Source organism: Canis lupus, chromosome 11 (assembly GCF_011100685.1).
Source record: "Canis lupus familiaris isolate Mischka breed German Shepherd chromosome 11, alternate assembly UU_Cfam_GSD_1.0, whole genome shotgun sequence".
Lineage (NCBI taxonomy): Eukaryota > Metazoa > Chordata > Mammalia > Carnivora > Canidae > Canis > Canis lupus.
The window spans coordinates 54387667-54412682 of record NC_049232.1 but is presented as its reverse complement, the minus strand read 5'-3'; the positions used below and the strand labels follow the sequence as shown (position 1 = coordinate 54412682).

The window sequence follows — 25016 nt, the reverse complement described above, 5'->3', positions numbered from 1 at the left end:
AATTTGACCAACCGCAAAGTGGAAATCCTGGTGTACAGAGGAACCTGGATTTCAAGTAAGAGCAGTCCTGATATTCTATGGATTTGGAATCCAACTGCTCACCTGGTCAACTAGTGTGTCTCAAGGAATGTAGCTACAAGAATCTGATTGCAGTTACTGATTTCCCCAGGCCATGTAGGGGTAGGTGAATTATGTGAAAATTCACATGCGTATGTGTATATTTTCAGGGGGAAAAGGTCTGCGGAGAAATACACACTAAAATGCCAATATGCACTGATTCATCAGGTCCTATCTATTTAGGTGACAGAGACTGGGCGACACAGAATTATCTGGCGGCCTAGCAGGAGACAAATGGGGGCAAGACTAATACCTCTTATTTTCTTTCTAGTCTCTGTTTTCCACAGTGTGAATTGATATCTTCTCTAGCAACCATAAAAACAGGTTTTATTTAGAAAAAGGAAAATGCTTTTCCTTCAGAGGGCTGAGTCTTGGAAGGAAAGGATCAATCCCGAAGCCCCTCGGCTCGGTCGTCGAGGTTCCCACGGAACCACACTTGGGAGCGTCTTGTATCCAGCGGTGCAGCCCGAAACAGCGGAAGTGAGGTATTTGCCATCGACTTAAGCCGCGTGTTTCTCGTACTGATCCGCAGAAAGACCGCAAGAAAGGTGACGGGCGGGAGATATTACCGCAGCCACCTTGGCAGGACCCCCGCCCACAGCTCTCAGGTTTCAGGGACGCAGATGGTTCGGTTCCTATAGTCCGCTACTACCGGAAACGGAACGCCTCGGGCAGGCTGGCGATTGGACGCGGGGCCGGAAGCGGAAGCTGAAGGTTGCGTGTGGAGGTTCGCGGTATGGCTGAGGCGGTGGGTGCTGCGGCCGAGTCTCTGCCGGGAGACCGGGCGCGTGCGGCGCGCACCGTGCTGGATCAGGTGGTGCTCCCGGGTGAGGAGCTGCTGCTGCCGGAGCAGGAGGACGCTGAAGGCCCAGGGGGTCCTGGGGAGCGACCGCTGCGCCTGAATGCGGGGACGCGCTCCCGGGGGCGCGTCGTGTGCGGCCCGGGCCTGCGGCGCTGTGGCGACCGCCTGCTGGTCACCAAGTGCGGCCGCCTCCGTCACAAGGAGCCCGGCGGCGGCAGCGGCGGTGGCGTTTACTGGGTGGACTCACAGCAGAAACGGGTGAGTTGGGGGACTCCGGAGAGGTGGTACGGCCGTGAGGGGGATATTCTCGCTCTGCATGGGGCCCTGGACCTCTTCTCTGCGAATGCTGGTCCAGAGCCACCGTAATCTTGTGCGCACCGCTGCATTCCCCTCAGAGGGACTGTGAGCAAATGGAGCGTGGCCCGAGAAGGAGACAAAGGAGACTGGAAATCTTGGCGTCTAAGAGGATAGGGATTGTGAGACAGGGTCATTGCCTACAGAGTCTCAAAGGTCAGGGAGCACCAGAACCAGGCTCAATAAGAGGATGTAACAGGGAGTTAAATTTCTCTTAGAGTAGGTAAGAACTTTAATATGGGAAAGTTTGTCTAGCAATGAAATAGCCTTTCTTGGTTGTAAGGACCCCGTCCCCTGTACCATTGGACTTCATATGCCAGCAGAAGCTCTAGGAAGTTTTTTTGTTTTGTTTTTTAAGATTTTACTTATTTATTCATGAGAGGCAGAGACACAGGCAGATGAAGAAGCAGGCTCCATGCAGGGAGCCGGATGTGGGAGTCGATCCCAGGACTCCAGGATCAGGCCCTGGGCGGAAGGCCGGAGCCAAACCGCTGAGCCATCCAGGGATTCCTGCTCTAGGAAGTTCTGATAAGGAAATAAGAGGTGTGGGATACTGGCTCAAATGAACAGAGTATTAAAAGCTGTAAACCTGAGAGTTTATGGTGTGATTTTTTTTTTCTTTTACTGAGAGTAACATCACATTTGTTGTTGATTTGTATTAATTTGTAAACTTGAATTTCAAAATATTTTTTAAATAACTCTAATGACCACTAAGGACTTATTAAAGATATCTTCCAAGATACCTTGGAAATGATTGTCATCTATGACTGTTCTTTCATTCTGTTTTCTTCTGTAGTATGTCCCCGTGAAAGGAGACCATGTGATCGGCATAGTGACAGCTAAGTCTGGAGATATTTTCAAAGTTGATGTTGGAGGGAGTGAGCCAGCTTCTTTGTCTTACTTGGCATTTGAAGGTGCAACTAAAAGAAACAGACCAAATGTGCAGGTAATGATGGGAACTTTTGGTTTCAAAAAGAAGAAAAGCATACGAATATCCAGAAACACTCAAATAACCAAAAGGCTACCTAAATTGTCTCCTAAGCATGACCTATTTTCCTAGCTCTATGGGGTCATCTCTGAGCGTCTGTGTAATCACTTTGGGGTCCAAGAGTTCCTTCCAGTGCTCCAGCTCTAACCAGAGTCACATACTTATTTTACATTTGCTATATTGGGGGCTGTTTCATCTCTACTGAGTTGAAAGGTTATATTTGTTCTTTCTATTGTTTTTTGTTATGTCCATATCCACTGGACAAGGAAGTAAACCATAAGCTGGGGAAGAAGGAGGAGTAGATGGTGCAAATTGCCATATCAGCCATCTATCCATCCTGATTGACTGGCATCTCACAACTTCAGTCACATCACCATTTCCCAACAGCTTTGATTCTGTCTCTGATATTTTGCATGTTCATCCCTGTATGTCTCCATATTGCAAGTTCAGACCTTAGCTATTTTTTTTACCAGACTTGGTCAGTGACCTCCTCATTAACATCCCTGCCTCTACACTTGCCCTCTCAAAAGCCAACAGCCTCACACACTCTCCTTTCTCCAAAAGAGGAAAAAAAAAAAGTTTCTTTGAAGCCTATAGATTTCATTGGCATTATACTCCAGAGGTCCTTTCTTGTCTATAATTGTATCTATGCTTGAACTATCTCAAACTATTTATTTATTAACTAAAGATTTTATTTATTTATTCATGAGAGATACAGAGAGAGGCACAGAGCTAGGCAGAGGGAGAAGCAGGCTCCTTGTGGGGAACCTGCATCAGCAGGGCTCGATCCCAGGACCCTGGGATCACTACTGGAGCCAAAGGCAGATGCTCAACCACTGAGCCACCCAGGTCCCCCTATCTCAAACTATTTAATAGCACTACTGAATTCATAAGTCCCTGCTCTTGTACCTTTGCTTGTGCTGTTCCCTTTATCTGGATTGCTCTGTCCCCTTAGCTTATGGAACATCTCATCTTTTGAGAACCAGGCTAACCACCACCACCTCGGTAACACCATCCCTCATCAACAGTCACCTTTCTTATAACTTTAGCACCTAAAAAGTCTTAAATGAACTTTGTTATTTATATGTACATCCTCACTGCCCTCCACGACCAAATGCTTCTAAAATACAAAGAATATTTTTATTTCTCTTTAGTTGCCAGTCACCAACTAATAGCAGATACACAACAGAACAAGTTAATTCTCCTCCATTCCCTTTGTTTCATCATTTTGAAGTTCAACTCTGAGGTTTTATTTTTTAAAGATTTATTTATTTACTTGAGAGAGAGAGAATGGGAGGAGGGGGAGAGGGAGAGAGAATCTAAAACAGACTCCACACTGAGTGCAGAGTCCAATGTAGGGCTTGATCTCACAACCCTGGGATCATAACCTGAGCCACCGGCACCCCATCTATGAGGGTTTTTTTTTTTTTTTCTTCATCTATGAGCTTTTGCATGAAGTATCACTGAATTACCATTGTTCATTTTGCTTTGATTAATATGCATGGCAGGAGTGTCTTCTATCAGTCTTCAGTAATTCCCTAGAGTAGTGCTAATAGAACAACTGTGATGACACTAATGTTTTATATCTGCATGGACTAGTATGGTAGCAATTAGCCAAATGTAGCTGTTGAGCACTTGAAATGTGGCTGATGCAACTGATGAACTGAATTTTAAATGTCTAATTGTAATTAATTTAAATGAAAGTTTAAATAACTGCATGTGGGTAATGGCTACTATATTGGATGGTGTAACCTTTGAGGATGTTCTCTTGTCTCTGAGATAGCTCCCAGTCTAAGGAGGGCACACTTCCTCATGTTGCCTTTTTAAAGACTCAACTCCAGGCTGACTGGGTATTCTGGAGAACAGTCCCTTAGTCACAGAAATACAGATGGCTGACATTGCTGCCTGTGAGAAAGAACCAGTAACAGCACCTATAGAGTGATTTGCTGAGAGGAAATGAACTGTTTTAAATTCTCATTTTAGATTGGAGATCTCATCTATGGCCAGTTTGTGGTTGCTAATAAAGATATGGAACCAGAGATGGTCTGCATTGACAGCTGTGGACGAGCCAGTGGAATGGGTGTGATTGGACAGGACGGTCTGCTTTTTAAAGTGACTTTGGGCTTAATTAGAAAGTAAGTCTTGATGCCTTCTGGCTCACCTGTCCTCTTTTATAATTCTACCTTTTTGGAAAGTTGTCTCATCTTTGGGGTTTGATCTCTTTGTAACAATGTCTAAATTTCCTCAAATTTAAAAATCATTGTCCATTTTAAACTCCTGCATTTAGTCCCATTCTCTCTTCATGTGAATATGTTAAGTTCACATGTATCTAGTGTAGTTTTTGTGTTGATGTGGAGTCTGGCTTTCTCTCCCAGAAAATCTGCTGTCTTACAGCTGATATACTGCCTCCAAATAGGAAAACTGGCCTTTCCTCCTAAGTCATTTGAATACAGAAGCAATTTACAATTGTATAAAATCAAAATTTTTTAGTAATGGGGGCCAGATGCAGGTAGGCTGATGTGCTCTTCAAGCTTATGCATGCATTCATTAAGGCTCCTGCTGTTCTCTCCCACTAGATTTAATAGTCCCAGACATAGATTCTGTTAGATGTTTAAATCTTTACCTATTAAAAAATCTTTACTCCTAGAACCCCTGAGCCTCAGAGTTCAGCGTTACATGCCTCTCTTTATTATTTATTCTGCAGATTTGGACAATTAGTTCAAGACAGAGAAGCATTATTAACCAAGCAGCATCCTTGTAGTTTGAAAGTCAGTGCTTCTCTCCACGTACTGAATTTAATACCAGGGAATAACTTACATTGTCAGGGAAATAAGCTTAACCTGTTCTTTTAGCACCATAGATTTAAAAAAAAAAAAAAAAAAGCTATGAATTCGAAAGCCTAGAATTAAGGTACTCTGACAGTATTGGGGAAGAACTTTATACAGTTTTTATAAAGTTGGTGACACAGGGAATTTAATTTTTTTTTCTTTTTTTACAGATTTTATTTGTTTGAAAGAGAGCGAGACCATGAGTAGGAAGGGTGGCAGAGGGAGGGGGAGCTGCAGACTCCCCACTGAACAGAGAGTCCAAAGTGGGGCATGATTCTAGGACCCTTGGGATCATGACTTGAGCCAAAGGCAGACACTTAACCCACTGACCACCCAGGTGCCCCAGGAGTTTGATTTCTCTGTAGAGGATAATCCACTGTTGTGACCTGTGGTATACTGCTAAGTGTGCTTGGATGAAAGGGGGCAGCAAATGTCATGTGCCTTATTCTTGGATGATGTTGATGGGGTTTTGAGTAACTATGGAGAACTGTCCAGAAAGTAGGAGTCTTCTTCTAAAAGAGAGTCAGGTCACACTTCTTAAATTTAATTTTCTTTCCATTTCCTTACTAGGCTCTTGGCTCCAGACTGTGAAATCCTACAGGAAGTGGGAAAACTCTACCCACTCGAGATAGTATTTGGGATGAATGGAAGAATATGGGTTAAGGCAAAGACCATTCAGCAGACCTTAATTTTGGCAAACATTTTAGAAGCTTGTGAACACATGACAGCAGATCAAAGAAAACAGATCTTCTCCAGATTGGCAGAAAGTTAGATGGAATTTTTTCATGGGTCAGTTGACCCAAGAGACTATGGGTTTCCTGGGGAAAAGTTTTTCAGGGGACTCTCTCCCCATTAAACTTTCAGAAGACAAAATGTGAATGTACATATTGTCTTATCAAAGTCCTAAATATTTTTATAAAAATGTTACTAGTTGCCACCCATGTTCTTGTGGGTGAGAAAAATCATTATAAAATAATGATGTATTTTTTCTTTACAATAAAGTTTACTAAAAGTATGATCATTTATTTGGCATTAACTCCTCTAGTTTTGCCCAAGGGCAGCTTTTATAATAAACCAAAGTAAGTGTTAAAATAACAATTATTTTCTGATAATAGTAAAACATGTTCATCAAAGAAAATATAGAATACGTAAAGAAGCAAATACACTATGGACACAGTGTATGTGAATTTTTTTCAAATTGGAATTATGGGATTCTACTTTTTATACTACTTTATAATATACTCTGTCTGAACAACATTTATTTCTTATGTGATTGTTGTTAAAAAGGCAATAGATTTCATTATTTTCATATTATAGGATATTTTGGGTATGTCCAGCTTTTTGTTGTTTAATAAATGTTTTTATTTTAATTTTTTAAAGATTTTCTTTATTTATTCATGAGAGACAGAGAGAGAGGCAGAGACACAGGCAGAGGGAGAAGCAGGCTCCATGCAGGGAGCCCGACGTGGGACTCGATCCCGGGACTCCAGGATCACGCCCTGGGCCAAAGGCAGACGCTAAACCACTGAGCCACCCAGATGTCCCTATAAATATGTTTTATAAATAACACTGATGAGGATCTCTGAAGCCAAGTCCAAAACTTGATGCCTAGGTTTTTAAAAAATGGTAGAGGTGATAGAGTTGGAGAGGAAATTCTTCCATGCTGTTTGGTGTTTTAAGCTAAGCCTTTAGAGGTGAAAATGAAGCCTGGCAGATGATTCAGGTCAGTGTTCTGGGGTCAGAGACCTCCCTGAGAGTATGAGATATCCTTGAAGCCTAGCCATAGGAGGGCCCTTTTGGATGACAAAGATTATAGAACTCGTTTAATATGGTGCTAAAGACCAAGGAGCATTATATATTCCCAAAGATGTTTCCTGAAGATTGGCTGTTTTTAAGAAAAGGACACTGATACAATTTATAAGGTGATCATAGCTCCTTAAGAATTAAATTCTGATGGGGAAGGGACAGAGCGGAGGAGTAACGTTTTGGTTCTTTTGAGATCTAGAATACATTTTCTGAATTTGCTAACAACTTAGCTTACAAGTTTACTAACCCAAACTGGTCAGAGTAACTGAAGCAACTGTACATAACTAAGATATGAGAGAAGGGATCACTGAGATTTATGTAATGAGAGGTGATCCAACATGCTTGCGTCAGAAGCAATGTACTTTCTGGTTATTTTTAAGTTAGACTTAAATACTGTGGTTTTGCTTTTCAGTTTGACCCGTTAGTTACAAATATATAAGAAGAATCTAGTTTGTACAAAGCTCAGAAGGGATACAAAGATACTCTCACAAAGTGTCCTATTAGGAGGCTACTTTAGGAAGAAAGCCTCCACTCCCACACTCAGAGCAGGGGAGACACGGTAGGAGCCAAAGGTGGGAATGAAGTGCTACAGGGACTTAAAGCAGGGCTAGGTTAGGACAGGTCAATCCTGTGAAACATGTCAAGCATATTACTGAGTTGAGGAAAATGAGCAGCATCAGAGGAGGCTAGAGAAAGTGCTACAACTTTATGATGACAGTTGAGTGAAAAACTTGATGTAACAATTATTTAAGCTATCTCTAAAGAGTAGATATTTCACAAATAGGTATATAGAAAATGAATTAATACATCCAAAGCCATATAGTTTAGGGCTAATTCCTTGTTATGTAAACTTTTTACTTAGTCAATATATATCTGGGCTCTTCCCATGAGCCAGGCACTATGGGAGATAGAAAAGAGCATAAAATATGGTCCCTGTTATTAGTAATTTATATTCTAGGTAAGAACCAGGATGTCAAGGTAAAGGCAAGTGTGTGCCATCGCCAGCCTCTGCTCTGCTTCTCTGTCAAAGCACCTCCAGCAGCTTTGCCTCCTGCAGCTCCTTAGGCTGTCCATCATTCCACTGAGTTCTGAAGAACGTAGCCTTTCCTGGAAGAAACTCCTTTCTTCAGTGCTTCAGGCCAGTTTTGAGTCTCAAAGTATGTGGACAGGATATCAAATACTGTTAGAAGGGTAAAAAGAAAACAGTGACCACACTGAGGAAAAAGAATTAGTAAAGGACTAATGAGGAAAAGGGTGTTCTGGAATATTTCATTCAACAAAACTACGCTGCAGCACACATGGACCCAACTGCCCACAGGGACCTCAGCCTACACAGATACGAACCTTTACCGACAGTGCTGCAACACTGAGAGGAAAATAGTACAATGGGAACACCAAGGGGGACCCCTGATGTGGCTGAGAGGGGGCAAGCAGGGGCCGAGACGCTCCTAGGCTGAATTCTAAAGGACAAATGGGAATTCACTGTCGAATGATGGGTTGAATACAGGGCATTTTAGGCCAAGGGAAAAATTTCAACTACCATTAACATAGTTGGGATCTAGGAAGAAAATGAAAAATGCCTCTGAGAGGCCACAATACCCGTCATCAAGTGTATGCAATAAAATCTGAGCACATCAGTCAGTCAGGGTTGCTTCAAGGGCCATTTATACTTCAACACAACGCAAAGAAGTAGCACCAGAAATAACACATGTCAAGTGTAGGCCATTCAGCAGTACCTTGATTGATGGCCAATATCTCTGAATGATAGTTTTTCCCATTCTGGCATCTGACCATGTATTCCTGGATTGGCAAGCGGGCTGTCTTGACAGAATGTTCTTGGGCTTTTTGAAATGTCACCTTCTGTAAATCACAGTTAAATATTTTCCTTTTAAAAATGACAAAGATTGTCATTGTAATATGTATAACAAGCTGAAAAACCCCATTTACCACCACTCCAATTTCCATCTCTAATCGTTAATTACATGAAAAGTGTATTAAAAATCAGCAGCCTGGGCAGCCCGGGTGGCTTAGTGGTTAAGCGCCGCCTTCAGCCCAGAGAGTGATCCTGGAGACCTGGGATCGAGTCGCACATCAGGCTCCCAGCATGGAGCCTGCTTCTCCCTCAGCCTGTGTTTCAGCCTTTCTCTCTCTCTCTCTCTCTCTCTCTCTCTCTGTCTCTCATGAATGAATAAATAAAATCTTTAAAAAAATATCAGTAGCCTATGGCAGAGTGGAAGGAACTGCAGATAATGCAGAATATTATTCCATGTGAGAAATGGCTTGTGCAGCAAACATCTCACTTCCTTGGGAGTCATCTATCCACTAGTTGCTACTTACAATCAAAAAGGAAATAAAGAGAGGCCTATCTGCAGCCACAATCTGTATCCAAAAGTTCAAGAAGTCTAATCAATCAGAACACTCCTGACCCTAACTCAGTAAGATGCAGTTCTGGATATCTGGAGTTTTTAGCCCATTGCCATTGGGCAACAGCAAATTAGAGAAAAGAGAGAGGATTCAAGTCAGATACACCATGGACAACAAGACAGCATTAAGGCATGAGAGCACACAGCCCAATTAAAAAGGCTCTGAAAACTGCAGAAAAGAGTCATAAGAACCCAACAACCCCCCCCCATCTGAGGCCATTTAGGATCGGAGTACAGTAACTAATATCCCTTTAAAGATGTCCCTGAGTCATGAACTGAAGTTTAAATTCTATTTGCTATCTTGTAAGAAGCTCTGGAAAGATCATCTACCTACTTAAAATTTGAGGATTAAAGAGAAAGGTTTAGATTACTGGGATAATTAACATCCTTGGGTTGGGAAGGGGCCTCAATAGTTAACCATTCCACTCTAAACATTCCTTCCAATCTTGGTGTATCCTCTATGGCCTCCCTCCTAAGTGGGCTCTGTCCTCAAATGGACAATCCTTGTCAAAGGGAGTTCCATGCATCCTGGGGAAACCTCTAATTTTGACAGTACAAATTAAAAGGAAATTCTTGATAGCCAAATTTTCAGTTTTCTCTGAGCTTTTCGCTCATTTGTCCTAATTCCATCCCCTCAGGGCCACACACCAAGCAAGTAAAATGGCTCTTCCACAAGAAGGCCATTCCAATAAAATTCCAATTCAAAAGAAATCTGGACTGTCCTACTGATGTTGAGATTATAAAATAAGTCTTATGTCAGCAGAAAAGATGGCCTAAGAAAGAGCAATCTCCTCTCCCACAAAGAACAAATAGCTGGTAAGAATGCTGAGTCAATATTTCATTGGTCAATATCCTATCAGAATTACCCTTGCCGAACTAAAAAGAGGAGAGAAGAAAGGAGCTCAACAATGGCTATTTATCTAATTACCAAACATTCCCATTCCAGTTCCCAACTGGGCTGTCAGGTCAGGATTGCTAATGCTGATGAGGACAGGGAGCTTCACAAGTAGAAGGGTCAACCTAGGCAGGATAGGTTCTTCCTAGTCTTGAGTTTTCAGGCCTTTTGCATAAGGTTATGATAGGGCAGCTGCCTCTGAAAGTAAGCCCCACTTTTCAAAATACAGTTGTTAGGTCTGAAATGTACATTTACCTTCTGAATGCTTTCGTCCACAAGTCCACCAAGGATGTAAACTTTGTTTAGATCAATATCTTCAAGAGCTAATGAAAAAATGAAGGCCATTGAGATCAAATCGGTTTTATAATTTCTAAATCCAAAGAAAGTAAAAGCAAAGAATTATTAATGATTAAAAGTAGAAATTTAATGAAATAGAAAACCAAAAGGTAACAGATTTGTTAATTCTCTGAAAAGACAAAGCTTTGGCATATCTGATCAAGAAAAAAAGGTAGTTGATTCAAATCAACATGAGGACCCAGAAAAGAGACAAAATTAAAATAACAGAGGAATGTGAAATAATTAGAAAAGAAAACTAAGATCAACTTGATACCAATAAATTTGAAAATTATGTGAATTAGTCAATTTTCTGGAAAAAAAATATGTGTTTAACATTGACCCAAGAAGGGCCAAGGAAGGGAGCTGACTGGGGAAACTGGGAAAGATTACCAGGTAGCTCACAAGGTCCAGCCAAGGCTGAAGACCCAAATCTATACAGCTGTGCATACATTGTAGGAAACATGGAAAGCATAGTGATGTATCCATCCATAAGACATGTGCAATTAATATTCATTCCTTTTTCTTTCCTTTTTTTTTTTTTTTTTTTTTTTTTTTGATAACGCCTTGGATGGCTTTAACAAGTTCTGACACAGAGAATAGTCAAACAAGGGCTAAGAACAAAGTGCTACATGAATCCATGCAGTCAAGTACATACCGTGTTCTGAGTCAGGAGTCAGGTACACAAGGGTTTCCAGAGGAAATAAACTAAAGCAGTCTTCCTCTGTTATGTCTAGCTGAAAAATGTAAATAATCCAATGTAGTGTGAACTAGGTTAAGATGCAGCCCACACTGCAGCAACTAGTTACCAGGCATCTATCTATTCTGCTGGGTATGGCCCCTATGTGTATCAAGGAGATACATGTCTGACAATCTGTTGTCAGAAGGTGCTCAGCTGGGGAGGGGAAGCAGAAAGGACACTCAATCCTACAAAATGAGACAAAGCAACAAGAGGCCCTAACAGATGTACAGGAAGGCTGTCCCAGGATGATAGATGAGGGAGTGACAATACCAGGGATGACCTTCTACTGAAGGGAAGGCTGGAACTTGGTTTCTGAGAAGAGGTGAGATTGATACATACAAAAGGAAGAAGCACTGAACGTGGGGAGAGTCACGGAGGAAAGGCATGAAGACGGGGAAGCAAGGGAACTCTGCAGCCCTAAGTGTGGGCCTGTCGCAGCCCTAAGAGTGGGCCTGATGGGCTCACATAAAAGAATCATAAAACACTTGTAGAGAAGAAAAGCTGGAAATGGTTGTATTATAGAACAGACTGTTAAGACGGTAACAGTGACCACAACTAACAGTGTAGGACCATACAGGATACTTTGCACGCTCACTGCCTCTGTGAACCTCCCTGGGAAAGTTCACACAGTCCAGTCCCAGCTATATAACACAAACACATAGGACATATTCAGTGGCACATCTTAGGAAGTGATCTGGACTACTGAGTGCATTACAATCACTACATTCATTAGACCCTAGGGAAAGATGTAAAAAGTAACTGAGTATTCCCTAAAACTCCTCTTGAATCCACATTACTTCCACAGGGATTTTCTCTTCCCCCACAACTCCTGTTCCCTAATTCTGTACTACTATAACCAAGAAAGGAGTCATGGCATTTTCCCCAATCATTCCTGGAGCATACAGGCTACCATACAATATGCAAGATACAAAATACAGTCCTAGAGACTGGTAATATTCAATCACCAATGCAGTGGAAGGCTGAAAGTTTAGAAATATAAGAACTGATAAGAGGTTCTAACATTTTTTAGATTGCAATAGTGAAAACAAATATTTCACACGTTTTTATATCAAAATATAAAAAAGTTTTAAAAATGTACTATTAGCACACAACCTACTTTTCAAATGACACTTCAAATAAGACATAAAATGAGGCTTACCAGGTAACTAGAAAATCCATCATTCATCCTCAAACACTCTTCATAGAGGGAACTGTCTGTTGTGAATCCAGTGAGGTAGATCCAAAATGGCCTGTCAGCTTTTTTATTTGAACCATACAACCTTCGGATCTGTCCAGCCAGTCTACTTAATTCCTTCAAAGAAATGCCGATGACTTAGCTTGGAAACATGCCCACTCTTTCTAAATTCATTATCAAGAAATGGTTACTCAGTAAGTTCACTGAATGCTACTCTGGGAAATCTCATAAACTAGAAGGGCTCCTTTTTTTTTTTGTTGCAGACAGAGGTGCGATTAGGGTGGATTTTTTTTTTAACTTTTTTTTTTTTTTTTAACTTATGATAGTCACAGAGAGAGAGAGAGAGAGGCAGAGACATAGGCAGAGGGAGAAGCAGGCTCCATGCACTGGGAGCCCGATGTGGGATTCAATCCTGGGTCTCCAGGATCGCGCCCTGGGCCTCCAGGATCACGCCCTGGGCCAAAGGCAGGCGCCAAACCGCTGCGCCACCCAGGGATCACAGAAGGGCTCCTTTTACTCTAGGAGCTAGTATGTATATGTGGGCCTGCATGTTACACCCCACCGAACTTGCCTTAGAGATCAAAGTTAAGGTAATGACACTAGCCCAAAAATAGTCGGTTAATGCAAAGACTAAGCATTCTCCCTCCTTCTGGACCTGTTGTTATATATCTAATATATGATATATGGAATTGTTCTTCTAGCTCCTATCTAAAATTTTACCATATACTATTTACTATTTACTTTAACAAGGTCAGAATACTATACATTTTCTAATACTCCATCAGATAAACTTGGCAGCTTCTCCGTAACTCTGGAAGATTTACTAGGGTTGGAAGTTTTAACTTTCCCTCCTGATTCAGAGACAACACCCTTAAGAAAGGTAGTTAAACAATCTGGCATGATTTGGTTCAAAAGAAAAAACACTTAAAAAAAAAAAAGATTTTATTTATTTACTCATGAGAGACACACAGAGAGAGAGAGAGAGAGAATGGCAGAGACACAGGCAGAGGGAGAAGCAGGCTCCATGCAGGGAGCCCGACGCAGGACTCATCCTGGGTCTCTAGGATCACGCCCTAGACTGAAGGCGGTGCCAAATTGCTGAGCCACCCAGGCTGCCCAAGAAAAAACACTTTGGGTTTTATTTAATCTGATACCTCAATTACTATAAACAGTAGAAAATTCTTGGTTGACCTTTTCAGAGGGCTATACTTAGAGGTTCCATGTAAGAACCCCAGATCTTCAGTCTTTCTAATTTCTCTGAAAAACATGCAAACACCAGCACATACAACAAGAGATGTTGACAAACAGAAAAATATGTTTTGTGGTGGAAGGCCTAAAATGAAGGCCCACCACTGTGTGTTGATTAGACATCTGGTGAAACCAGGTGGGCCCTGAAAAACTCAACTGAAAGTTCTCCCAATTCTGCTCCCTTCAATAAGGTGCCCTAGCTAAAGAGTTGTTTCTATCAAAGGGACCAGGCATAGTTCCTGCTTATCTGTGAGGAGTGAGTTTCAATTCCCTGCTAGCCTAGGAACTTTTCCCAGCAAATCAATCACATCTTCCTGTAGGAACCAAGGGGGTACCCCAGGCTCATGACACTACAAAGCCTGCCTCCCACAGCCCCTGGTTGTTCCATCTGTTCCTGAGTGTAACCCTCTATGGCCCTACATGGCATGCAGTGTCATCCTTTCCCTGGGCTGAGTACAGGTGACTAATAAACTGCTATCACTCTTATCTGTCCAATGTCAAGTGTGTTTTTTTTTTCAGTCTAGGGTGGAATCTCTCCTTCACAATAGGGTGAATGGAAAACCATTAAAACACATACATTGTAGGAAGACCTTCCACCAGGGCATGTCCTCACAACATGCAACCAGGCAAGTATTTCTCTTCCCAGTAGAAAGCCAGATTTCATCTCTGGTGAACTGAACACAAAAGGCCCCATCTAGACTAGGGACACCATGAACACAGAGGCAACAGTGTACAGCTCAGAAAAGAAGATAAGATAAAACTTTGCAAACTAAACTAGAAGTTATCTATTCTCTTTCTGATTCAAAACAACAGCCATCTTGGAACTGAGTGGCTTAATGCATAAAAAACTAAACACTTTTGCTGGTTTACTATGGAATTATAGAAGCTGGAACTGGTCATTGACCTCCCTCAGGTGAGCAGGAATTCAGAGTTTAATGGATGTCCTACCTTCTTAGACATGTGGTTGGTCATACTCAGATCAATACAGAGTCTTGGTCCTGAGTGTTTGGCTTCCAAAAGTCTCTCCTTCGTTAAGGATCTCAGAAAACGTTTGCTGTGCTGGGGGCAGATGCCTAGAGTGAAATTATCAGAAAGGAATAAAAGTGGGAAAATAAAGGAATACATTCAGTAAGAAAGAAATATTCCCAGCCAACTGAGTACTTTTTGCATACAAAGAGAAACCTGAAACTCAGGCAATGTATTTGTTCATTTGGGTACAGCAGAGTGGGGAGGAGTGTGGGCTCTGGAGCACATTGCCAGGTGTAAATCAGAGTTCAATCCATTCATTTATTACTAGATGATCTTGGGCATGTTATTTAATTTTTGAGCCTCAGTCAGTTTACCTACAAAATGGAGATAATAAAAGCATTACCCTTAGGGTAATGCATGTAAAAATCTCAGCAATGAGCCCAGCACAAGGCACTGGGTAAACATTAGCTGCTGATTTTGTCATTCCTTCTGCTTCTGAGCTCATAAACACATAGGTGCACTAGATTTGTGAAAGGCAACCTAAATTCTGCTTTGATACTTTATTTCCCAACAAAATAGAAAGGTTCTACCTCCAAGATGTTTTTTACTTAAAAACAATATTCCCACTCTCCCAGGAACATGCAGATACCAGTTTGCTAAGACATAAATATGATTACACCAGCAATTTGATGTATTGATGTATTGTTACCTGAATTTTCTACACGATTGGCCTTTCTTCTTTCTTTTTCTTGCTTTCTTTTGCTCTTCTTTGCTGCAACTATCTTTTCCCAGTGTCTCTGTTTTCTTTGGACATTTTTCTTATGTTATCCAGAAAACAAAATTGAGAACTTTGTAAGCATTGACATGGAAAATGAATATTCAAAAGTTAATTATTTTTTTTAAATCAGATTTAAAGTTAGGAGAGAAAAAAAGATATTAGAAAAAGATTGGATTATGTTCAGAGAAAGCAGAACCCCAGAAAAAGAGATGTGATGTGTCCAAAGTAAATGTATTAGGGACAGGGCCTAAAGCAGACTTTAGATTTCCTGATCCTTCCAAGGTGTATCAAAAATTCCCCTTGAGCTTTATTTACTCTTCTTATGAAGCAAGTGGAACTGAAACCTTAAACCAGTTAGCAGGAAATTCATCCAATTTTGGAATATGCCAAACTCACTCCTAGTCTGTTACTAGTACCTACCCTTATACAAGGGGACTCTGGGACATAGGATCATCCCAAAGCCAATGGCCAGGCAACTCGCTGCACTTACTGAGCACCACGTTGCACTGCCTGTGGGCAGCGTCTCAACCTCCCGATGCTCACATTCCACATCGATCTGTAGAAGCTGGAAGCTTTCAGAGATGCTATCTTCACCTGTGTCCTCTAGGATGACTTCTTGTTCCTGCAGCAAGTGTGAGTCTGTTTTCTGAGCACTCCCTTCCAATTTCCAGTCCATGTGCTTAGTCTTCTGTCCTTCTCACCCAGGTGGGAAAAAGGCATAATTATGTGAGATGTTACATTATTTCACTTACAGAGGTATCAAAGAGTGTTACTGTGTTGCTGAAGGAGTAAAAGTGTGGAAAATATTAACACAGATGTTTCAAACAAAAGCATCTGTGTCTTCCAGAGAAATGAGTCAGCACAGAAATGTTTTAGTACTAAGGACTGAATCCACTTCTTAGAAGACAAACAAAACTGACACCTCCAAGCAATCAACGATTATTCACTGCTGCAGTGGCACAGGTAATCCAGTCATTTATTGTGCTCTTCAAAATCCATGTAGTAGTTGAGGGCGGGACAGAAATAGCAAAAGCCACCTCCTCCATTATGTTTCAGTTTATATTCAAAACTATTCCTTTAGCAAACATTTACTGAGTATCTACTATATGCAAAGTCCAGTACTAGAAATATCCTAGGAGAATAAGAGCTAGCCAAAAAATGGTAATGAGTTTCCTGAAACCAACCAAGAATCCTTCTGGGTTGCTGGTGATGTTTCACAATTTGTTTTTCCAAACTATCTATTCCCTCTCCCAACTCAGTTAAGTATCACTGCAGCTGAAAGCCACGGTCATCATTGAGAATATTAATATCCATCAGAAGTGCTGAGGTAGGAAAATATGGAGAACCACTGCTATGGCACACTTAACCAATGCCATAATTTCAAAGTGCTGTTCAAAATCCCTGGGAATGTTGTACATAAAAAAAAATGGCTCCCATCTATAGCTAAGTGTCACAAGGAATGATATGTCCATTGCTTCTGGCTGCTCCTCTGAGTCCAGTGTGCTACCATCATCTTTGGAAAAGTATTATCTCTGCAAACGTAAATCTATGTAATATGATTCATGCATATAATTTTTTTAAGAAGCCCTATTTATAATGAAAGGTAATGATCCTCACTCCAACCCCTCTCACCTCTAGGGGCAACTTGTTAACCAAGTGTTTTTAGTTCATTTGATAACAGACTCCTTAACATGAAATCCTATGCTCTCCATTTCTTCTTAAATCATCACCTTTGAATTATATCAACTCCCTATGAAACACTTAAATTCAAATCACCTGGGCAGCCTGGGTGGCTCAGCGGTTTAGCGCTGCCTTCAGCCCAGGACATGATCCTGGAGACCCTGGATCGGGTCCCGCGTCGGGCTCCCTGCATGGAGCCTGCTTCTCTCTCTGCCTGTGTCTCTGCCTCTCTCTCTCTCTGTGTCTCATGAATAAATAAATACAATCTTTAAAAATAAAAAATTCAAATCACCTCTTAATTTTTCTGTTACACCAACCTTTAAAAATTTTTTTGAGGTATAATTTAGATACAGTAAAATGCAAAGATTTTAAGGGTACAGCTCAGGAATGTGTGTGAGGGAGAAATATACCAGTTCAATGAATTTTTGATAAAAGCATAAGGCCTGTGTTACTCACACCCTCAAGATATGGAACATTTCTATCACTCTAGAAAGTTCCTTTCCTTCTGCACTTTCCAAGTCAATCTCCATCCCATTCCCACAACCACACAAAAGCAACCATTGTTTTTTTTTCTATAACTATAGATTAACTGTGCCTATTATAAAACATCATATAAATGGATTCAACCAGTGATATTGACAGTTTCCCCCTCAACATGTTTTTGAGATTCATACATGTTGCTTCATGTATTAAGTTTATTCCTTTTAATTGATTAGTGGAATTCCATTCTATGACCGAATCACAATTGGTTTATTCTCCTGTTGATGGATATTTGAAAATATTTGGATATTTTTTCTTGTACTCCATTGTTCACTGGATATTTTTCCAGTTTGGGACTCTTATGAATAAAGCTGCTATGAACATTCTCTTACAAGTGTTTTTGTAGATGTATGTTTTCATATCTGTTGGCTAAGTACTTAACAGCAGAGTTGAGGGGCATAGGACAGTTGCCTATTTAACTCACAAAAGACTGCCAAAAGTTTCTCAAAGTAACTGTACCATTTTACAGTGCTGTCAGCAATGAAGGAGACTCCCAGATGCTCTGCATCATCACCAACATTTGCTGTTGATAGATTTCTTTTTTTTTTTATTGTTTTTTTTTTGTTGATAGATTTCTTAATCTTAGCTATTCTTTTTTTTTTTAATTTTTTATTTATTTATGATAGTCACACACACACAGAGAGAGAGGCAGAGACATAGGCAGAGGGAGAAGCAGGCTCCATGCACCGGGAGCCTGATGTGGGATTTGATCCCGGGTCTCCAGGATCGCGCCCTGGGCCAAAGGCAGGCGCCAAACCGCTGCGCCACCCAGGGATCCCTTAGCTATTCTTATGTAGTGGAACCGAGTTGTGTTTTAATTTGCATTTTTTTGACTGTTAATGATATTGAGCACTTTTTCAGGCAATTTATTGGTCATTCATAATATATCTTTGTAAGATTTCTGACCAAGTCTTTTGCTCATTTTAAAATTATCTTTTTATTAATGAGCTGTGGAAGTTAATCATATTTCTAGACACTAGTCCTTTTTCAGATATGTGTATTTGAGAATATTTTCTCCCCATCTGTGGCCTGCCTATTCATTTTCCTAACATTGCTCTTTGTTGACCAGAAATTAAAAATTTTAATCAAGTCTAATTGATCATTCTTTTTCTTTTATAGTTAATGCTTTCTGTGTCCTTTAAGAAATCGTTGCCTACCCTAAAAGCACAAAGATATCCTATGTTGCTTTCTAGAAGCTTTATAATTTTAGCTTTTACATTTAGGCCTATAATCCATCTCAAATTCATTTCTCTCAAGGATAACAGTCTTGTCCTGCCTATTGTCCAATGCCTGAAAGCAGTCTCTTCATATAACCTGTCTAATTTCACAGCTTTTTTTCAATTATAGGAAGGTAAGTCTAATACCATACCTCTGTCATGATAATTACCAGAAGATATTTTTACTATGTTTAATAAGAATATCTTTAAACTTCTCATTCAACAATCTCAGGGTTAGGCTCTGAACAAAAACACCCTTATGTTTCCCTTCCTCTCTCTTCCTCCTTCAATGTTCCAATTTTGGTAAGCGGAAACTTTAATTTTACATGTTCAAGACAGGTTCTACATTGTGTTGTGTCATCATTTTTAATCCTTTTGAGCTTTGTCTATCCCCTTGGTTGTTTCTAAGTTTTGTAAACCAATAAATTGCATGTACATTAACTGTATAAATATTACCCCTTACAGAGCCGAATAGTGTCTATTTTGTTTTCTAATGTTTTTTTGTATTTATTTTATTTGAGAGAGAGCTCAGGAGCACATGTACACATGCAGCTTACATGCAGGGGGAGGGGCAGAGTGAGAGGTAGAGATTTTCCACTGAGCTCAGAGCCTGACTGAAGGATCAGAGCTTGATCTCACCACCCTGAGATCATGACCTGAACCAAAACCAGACTTGGACACTTCACCGACAGTCATCTAGATGCCCCTGTTCTCTAATGTTTTGACTGCAGTTCCTGTTCCTAGCAATCATTTCTAGTGTAGAGCTCATTTTTTCTTGTACTCCATCAAATGCTCAAAATCAGGCCAAATATTAGTTTTGTTTTTCATTTAGACATCACAAGTTATTGTAGTGGAAACAGCAGTCTTAGGATTTAGCCATGCTTCTCAGCTTCCTACATGTGAGTAGTGGGGTAATAGCTAAAACACTTAACTCTTTGTCACCGATTCTATGAGATGGGATAACACTACATGCCAGGACTGGTGCAAGAACTACACATTCATTTACCTGACATGGAACAACTATACATGAAATACAGGCTGTTCAAACCCCAATTGGTGTTATTCTATTAGTTTTTCTAAAAAGGTAAGCTTCTGAGAAGTTTTGGGTTTTCATCACATATCATGTGAACAACATATGACCACCAGATATATTCCTGAAGATGGCCAAGTAAATTACATTCTAGATTTTCAAAACTAAAGATTAGAAATTTGCGTTCATTTTCTTGTATAAGCTAACGTTTACTTTTGCTTAGAAATCCTTTAATACTCAGTACAAATTTTAATGTATTTAGTTATACCATTGACTGCATCACTATGAATTTATGGCATACATAACATTTAGTACTGCATATTATTTCTAGAGAAATGTGGAAAATACCAAGTATTCTTAGACATTTCCAAAGTGCTGCAGTGTTCACATATGAACAGCGATGTTGATTATAAATACCTTTTTTAAGAAAAGACAGCCAGACCTGTTATGACCATTCCTTTAGATGACTGGACAAATCTTATTTGGACAAATCATCAGAGTCATCATCTGCATTCTACATTTAGGCATTCAAAAAAATGACAAATGAAAACTTTAGGATAAACTGGTCCAATACCTAACAACCTCATTGTTATCAAGGTGAGAAAACACATCAATTTGTTAAATGAATGCCAGTTTGTTAACAGCCAAGTGCTTTCCCTTCTCTGAACTCCACAGCATCTTGTATCTTTATCTGTTTATCCATTCATTCAGTCAATAAATATTCATTGAGCTCCTCCTCTTTGCCAGAGCCTTTTGGGGAATGGCTGGTAGGCAATGGATGTAGATAGCTCATTCAAAAAGTCTGGCTTGGAAGGAGAAAAGAGAGCCGTGTTGGAGTAGCTGGAGGGGCTGTAGAGTTTTCCACTGTTGTTTAGAAAACTGGAAAGTCTATGCTCATGTTTTCTCTCCCACCAAACTGAATTCCTTTGCAGGAGGGACTGTGTACTTATATTTACATAAACACTAACAACTCACAGTACAGAACCTTGCAAACAGCAGTGTTTGAATAAATGTTGTTAAACGAAACTGCATTTTACCATTACCATCCCCATTTCCTCCTTCCTATTCCCCTCCTTGTATCTCAGACCTCTTCAACTTCCTATAGTCCCTAAGGATGTTTCTCAGGAAACTGGGATACAGCAATATTGAAAATCCAGGGATCCCTGGGTGGCGCAGCGGTTTGGCGCCTGCCTTTGGCCCAGGGCGCGATCCTGGAGACCCAGGATCGAATCCCACGTCGGGCTCCCTGCATGGAGCCTGCTTCTCCCTCTGCCTGTGTCTCTGCCTCTCTCTCTCTCTCTCTCTCTCTGTGACTATCATGAATAAATAAATAAAATCTTTAAAAAAAAAAAAAAAAGAAAAGAAAATCCAATGAAGGCAATTCCAATCACTACCGGAAGAGTCTGCAATATAGCAGATTGGGCAGGGACCACATCTTCTTCATCTTTGTATCTTTAGAGGCCAGCACAAGGTCTGGCACAAAATGGAAGCTCAGTAAATATTAACTAGAAGCTTGCTACCTATTGATCCTCAGAAAACAAATGTGAAATTGGACATCACAGATATCATCTGTGTGAGATGTTATCTATGGCCAGTTTTAGCATTTCATTTTTTCATTAAAAAGTGTTTTCTGGGGTCACCTGGGCAGCTCAGTGGTTGAACGTCTGTCTTTGGCTCAGGGCGTGATCCTGGGGTCCCGGATTGAGTCCTGCATAGGCCTCCCTGCGAGGAGCCTGCTTCCCCCCCTGCCTATGTCTCTGTCCCTCATGAATAAATAAATACAATCTTTTAAAAAAAAAAAAAAAAGGTGTTTTCTGGCGTCGCCTGGGGGAATCAGTCGGTTGAGCATCCGACTCTTGATTTCAGCTCAGGTCATGGTCTTAGGGTCATGGGATTGGGCCCCGTGTCAGGCGTGGCATTCCACTTGGAGTCTACTGGAGATTCTCTTCCTCTGCCCCTCTCCCATGCTCTCGCTCTTTCTTTCTCTAAAACAAATAAATAAATCTTACAAAAAAGAAAAAAGATGTTTTCTGAGCCTCTGTTACAGTCCAGTACTGAGTATTGGAGTTTCTCAATTAGTTACTAATCCTGTAACAGTTAATAAGCACCCAACATAACAGTGCATGCTGAGGATTTGAGAATGATGTCCATTCTGCCTTCACAGGGCTCCAATTATCTGACTCAGCCTTGCATCATGGATGGTCTGTTTCCCCACTACATTATAAGCTCTTCCAGGGAAGAGACGATAAAGAATTCAGGTGCACACACTCAGTGACCAGTACTGAGCCTTGCAGAATGAAAAGCATCATCTTAAATGTTTGATAATTATGTTACCCTTCTGCTCACAATTATGCAGTGTTTTCCATTTCACTTATATACATAACTGAAATCCTTACAATGGCCTATACTGATCATTAAGGTCTGCCTCCCCCCCCCCCCCCCCCCCCCCCGCCCCCAATCAAGTGTCCTCTGCACTTTCTGGTCTAATTGCTGCTCCTAACATACCAAGGATAGTCTCACCTCAGGGCTGTGCACTTGCTCTCATTTCTACCTCCAGTGCTCTTCCCCTAGATAACTATATGACTACCTGCCTCATTTTATTCTGATTTTCATTATCTGACATGTTTTACTTACTTTTTATCTGAATTTCTCCATGTCTATCATGTAAGCAGATGTTCTGTTTGCCTTGTCCACTACCCTGTATGCCTACAAAAAGGCTTGGTACATAACAGACGCTCAATAAATACTTGCTGACTTGATCAATTCCCCACCCCACTCCCCATCTCTGAGTTGGCCTCAGATCTTTCCTCACCCAAGTCCCACCTGATGAGCATATCCCTGGACGCTAAGTGATGGGCCAGCCTCTGTTTGCACGCTTTTCTCATTTTCTAAAATTTAGTTCACGGAAGCTGGCTCCAGTCCTCTGGCACCTTCAGCACTAGAGCACCCAGACCCCCGACCCGAGAGTACCCCACCTGTGGGCCCCGCCTCTCCTACAGGCTGCTAGTGTGAGGGGAGGCGGCAAGGGAAAGCACCAAGAAGGTGGAGGACACGAGGCCACAAGACTGTCGAGAGGACCTTCCCGGTGACTGTGCCGCCCACGCACGAGGTGGCAGTCCCAAACCAGACCCCTCCAGCCCCAGGCCCGCCCCGCAACGAGCCCCTGGCGTACCTGAACCCCTCACCTCACGCAGCCTCCGCGGCGCACGTCAAGCCCCGCCTCCGGCCTCACTTCCGGTTCCTGCCCCCTCTCCGAATGGCATTCTGGTAGTTGTAGTTCTCACCCTGGCATCTAGCTCCAGTCCACCAGTCCACCCGCGCTGACACTAGGGTGTTGCCTATGGTTTACGCAGATATTGATTGCCTCGCCTGTCTGAGCCTGTTTCCCGGCTGTGAGATGGAGATTACAATCCCAGCCGCTCACAGACCTCACAGGGTAGCGGCAGTAACCAGGGGTTTTGAGGGCTGTCAAGAACTGGGCAATTGGGAAAGTGGGCTGCAACCAGTCTTTTTTTTTTTTTTTTTTAAGATTTTATTTGATTCACGAGAGACACATAGAGGCAGAGACACAGGCAGAGGGAGAAGCAGGCTCCCTCTGGAGAGCCGGATGCTGGACTCAATCCCAGGACCCTCCCTTCACACCCTGAGCCAAAGGCAGATGCTCAACCAGATGTTCCCTGAAACCACTCCCCCCCCCCTTTTTTTTTTTGAAACCAGTCTTGAGTCACCTTTCATTTCAAGCCTGGGGGCCTTGCCCTCCCCTGGGCTCCTCTACAAGCCACAGAACCCACCAGCTGACACAGCCTTCCCTGAGTACACAGCGGCCCTTACCACCACCTGGCTGTTCAGGCAGAGAACAGAAATATCCCAGTTTGGGGCCTTAACTAATGAGTCTAGCCTCTGGCCATTCTCCCTTACTCAATTCACCTCAGAGATCCATGGGGAAAGTGAGGCTCAGAGACATGAAGAGACTTGTCCAAGCCTTGGTCTGATAAAAATTATCAGCCACTCTTCACTCTTCCCCTTATTCCCAGGGGTCTCACCCTTTCAGAGAGACCCTAGCATGAATGAGCTGGAAATATCTCCTGCCAAAGATACTACAGCCCTGTTGGATTCCTCCTTGACCCCACACTGTTTCCCTCTCTGGACTTTCTTCCCACAGCTCCTCCAACACCTCCACCCTGTCCCTAAGCCTTCAGTTCATCCTTTATTGGCTACTACAGCAATTTTATTTTTTTTTTATTTTTTTAAGATTTTATTTATTTATTTATGAGAGACACAGAGAGAGAGAGAGGGGCGGGGGGTGGGGAGGGCAGAGACAGGCAGAGGGAGAAGCAGGCTCCATGCAGGGAGCCTGACGCGGAACTTGATTCCGGATCTCAAGGATCAGGCCCTGGGCTGAAGGTAGCGCTAAACCGCTGAGCCACCTGGGCTGCCCCTACAGCAATTTTTAAATGCTAAAAGTAAACATTCTTTATCTCCCAGAAGGCTTTTCCTAAAACCCAGCTATAACACCTCTTCTCTGCTCAGAAGCTGGTCCTGGATTTCACTCAGCTGGGCTTGGGAAGTGGCTCAGATGGTCTTCAGTGGCTCCCATCACACCTACTGGTCCCTGCACTTTGCACTCCCTGCCACTGCTCTTGTATCTCTTCTTGCCCCTTCCACCCTTCACCGCCACCCCCCAAATCCCACCACGCAGTGGACATCTGTTTTCCAGATGATTGTGTCTCCTCTGTTCCAAATCCTAGTGGCTTCCCACTGTACTTGGATATAAAGTCTAACTTTCCCAAAGCCTTCCTGGACTGGTTCCTGACTGCTCCACCAATCTCATCTATCACTCTTCCTCTGGCTTGCTGTGGTCCAGTCACACCTGGCTTCTTGAAATGCTTCAAGTATACCAAAGATTTGCACGTACTGTTCCCTTTCCTCTCACTTTTTCTATGGCTGGCTCCTTCTTGTCCTTTAGGCTTCAGCTTAAACCTTCCATCTTCAGAGAGGTCTTCACTGATCACCCAGGTAAGATTGGCTCATCCTATCAACATCTTGGCACTCTTTGTTTCTGTATATCACC

General features: G+C 41.9%; 2 protein-coding genes across 7 annotated transcripts; one reads left to right on the top strand and one right to left on the bottom strand.

Annotated features, from left to right (window-relative positions):
• Positions 1-451: 451 nt before the first annotated feature.
• EXOSC3 (exosome component 3) lies at positions 452-6192 on the top strand. Its single transcript, XM_038552874.1, has 4 exons — positions 452-1177; positions 2070-2219; positions 4245-4396; positions 5660-6192. The coding sequence occupies exons 1-4, from the start codon at positions 854-856 to the stop codon at positions 5859-5861; spliced, it is 828 nt and encodes a 275-aa protein (XP_038408802.1). The 5' UTR covers positions 452-853; the 3' UTR covers positions 5862-6192.
• Positions 6193-7582: 1390 nt separating this feature from the next.
• TRMT10B (tRNA methyltransferase 10B) lies at positions 7583-23265 on the bottom strand. Of its 6 annotated transcripts, XM_038552868.1 has the most exons (10): positions 22769-22825; positions 22580-22662; positions 15969-16171; positions 15410-15518; positions 14680-14804; positions 12448-12600; positions 11205-11283; positions 10469-10536; positions 8632-8755; positions 7583-8075 (listed from the first exon to the last, which is right to left on the bottom strand). In XM_038552868.1, the coding sequence occupies exons 1-10, from the start codon at positions 22777-22779 to the stop codon at positions 7969-7971; spliced, it is 1062 nt and encodes a 353-aa protein (XP_038408796.1). In that variant the 5' UTR covers positions 22780-22825; the 3' UTR covers positions 7583-7968. The 6 variants fall into 6 exon arrangements, with proteins under 6 accessions (XP_038408796.1, XP_038408798.1, XP_038408799.1 ...); XM_038552870.1 differs by lacking the exons at positions 22580-22662; positions 22769-22825 and adding an exon at positions 23118-23265; XM_038552871.1 differs by lacking the exons at positions 22580-22662; positions 22769-22825 and adding an exon at positions 23131-23164.
• Positions 23266-25016: the final 1751 nt, after the last annotated feature.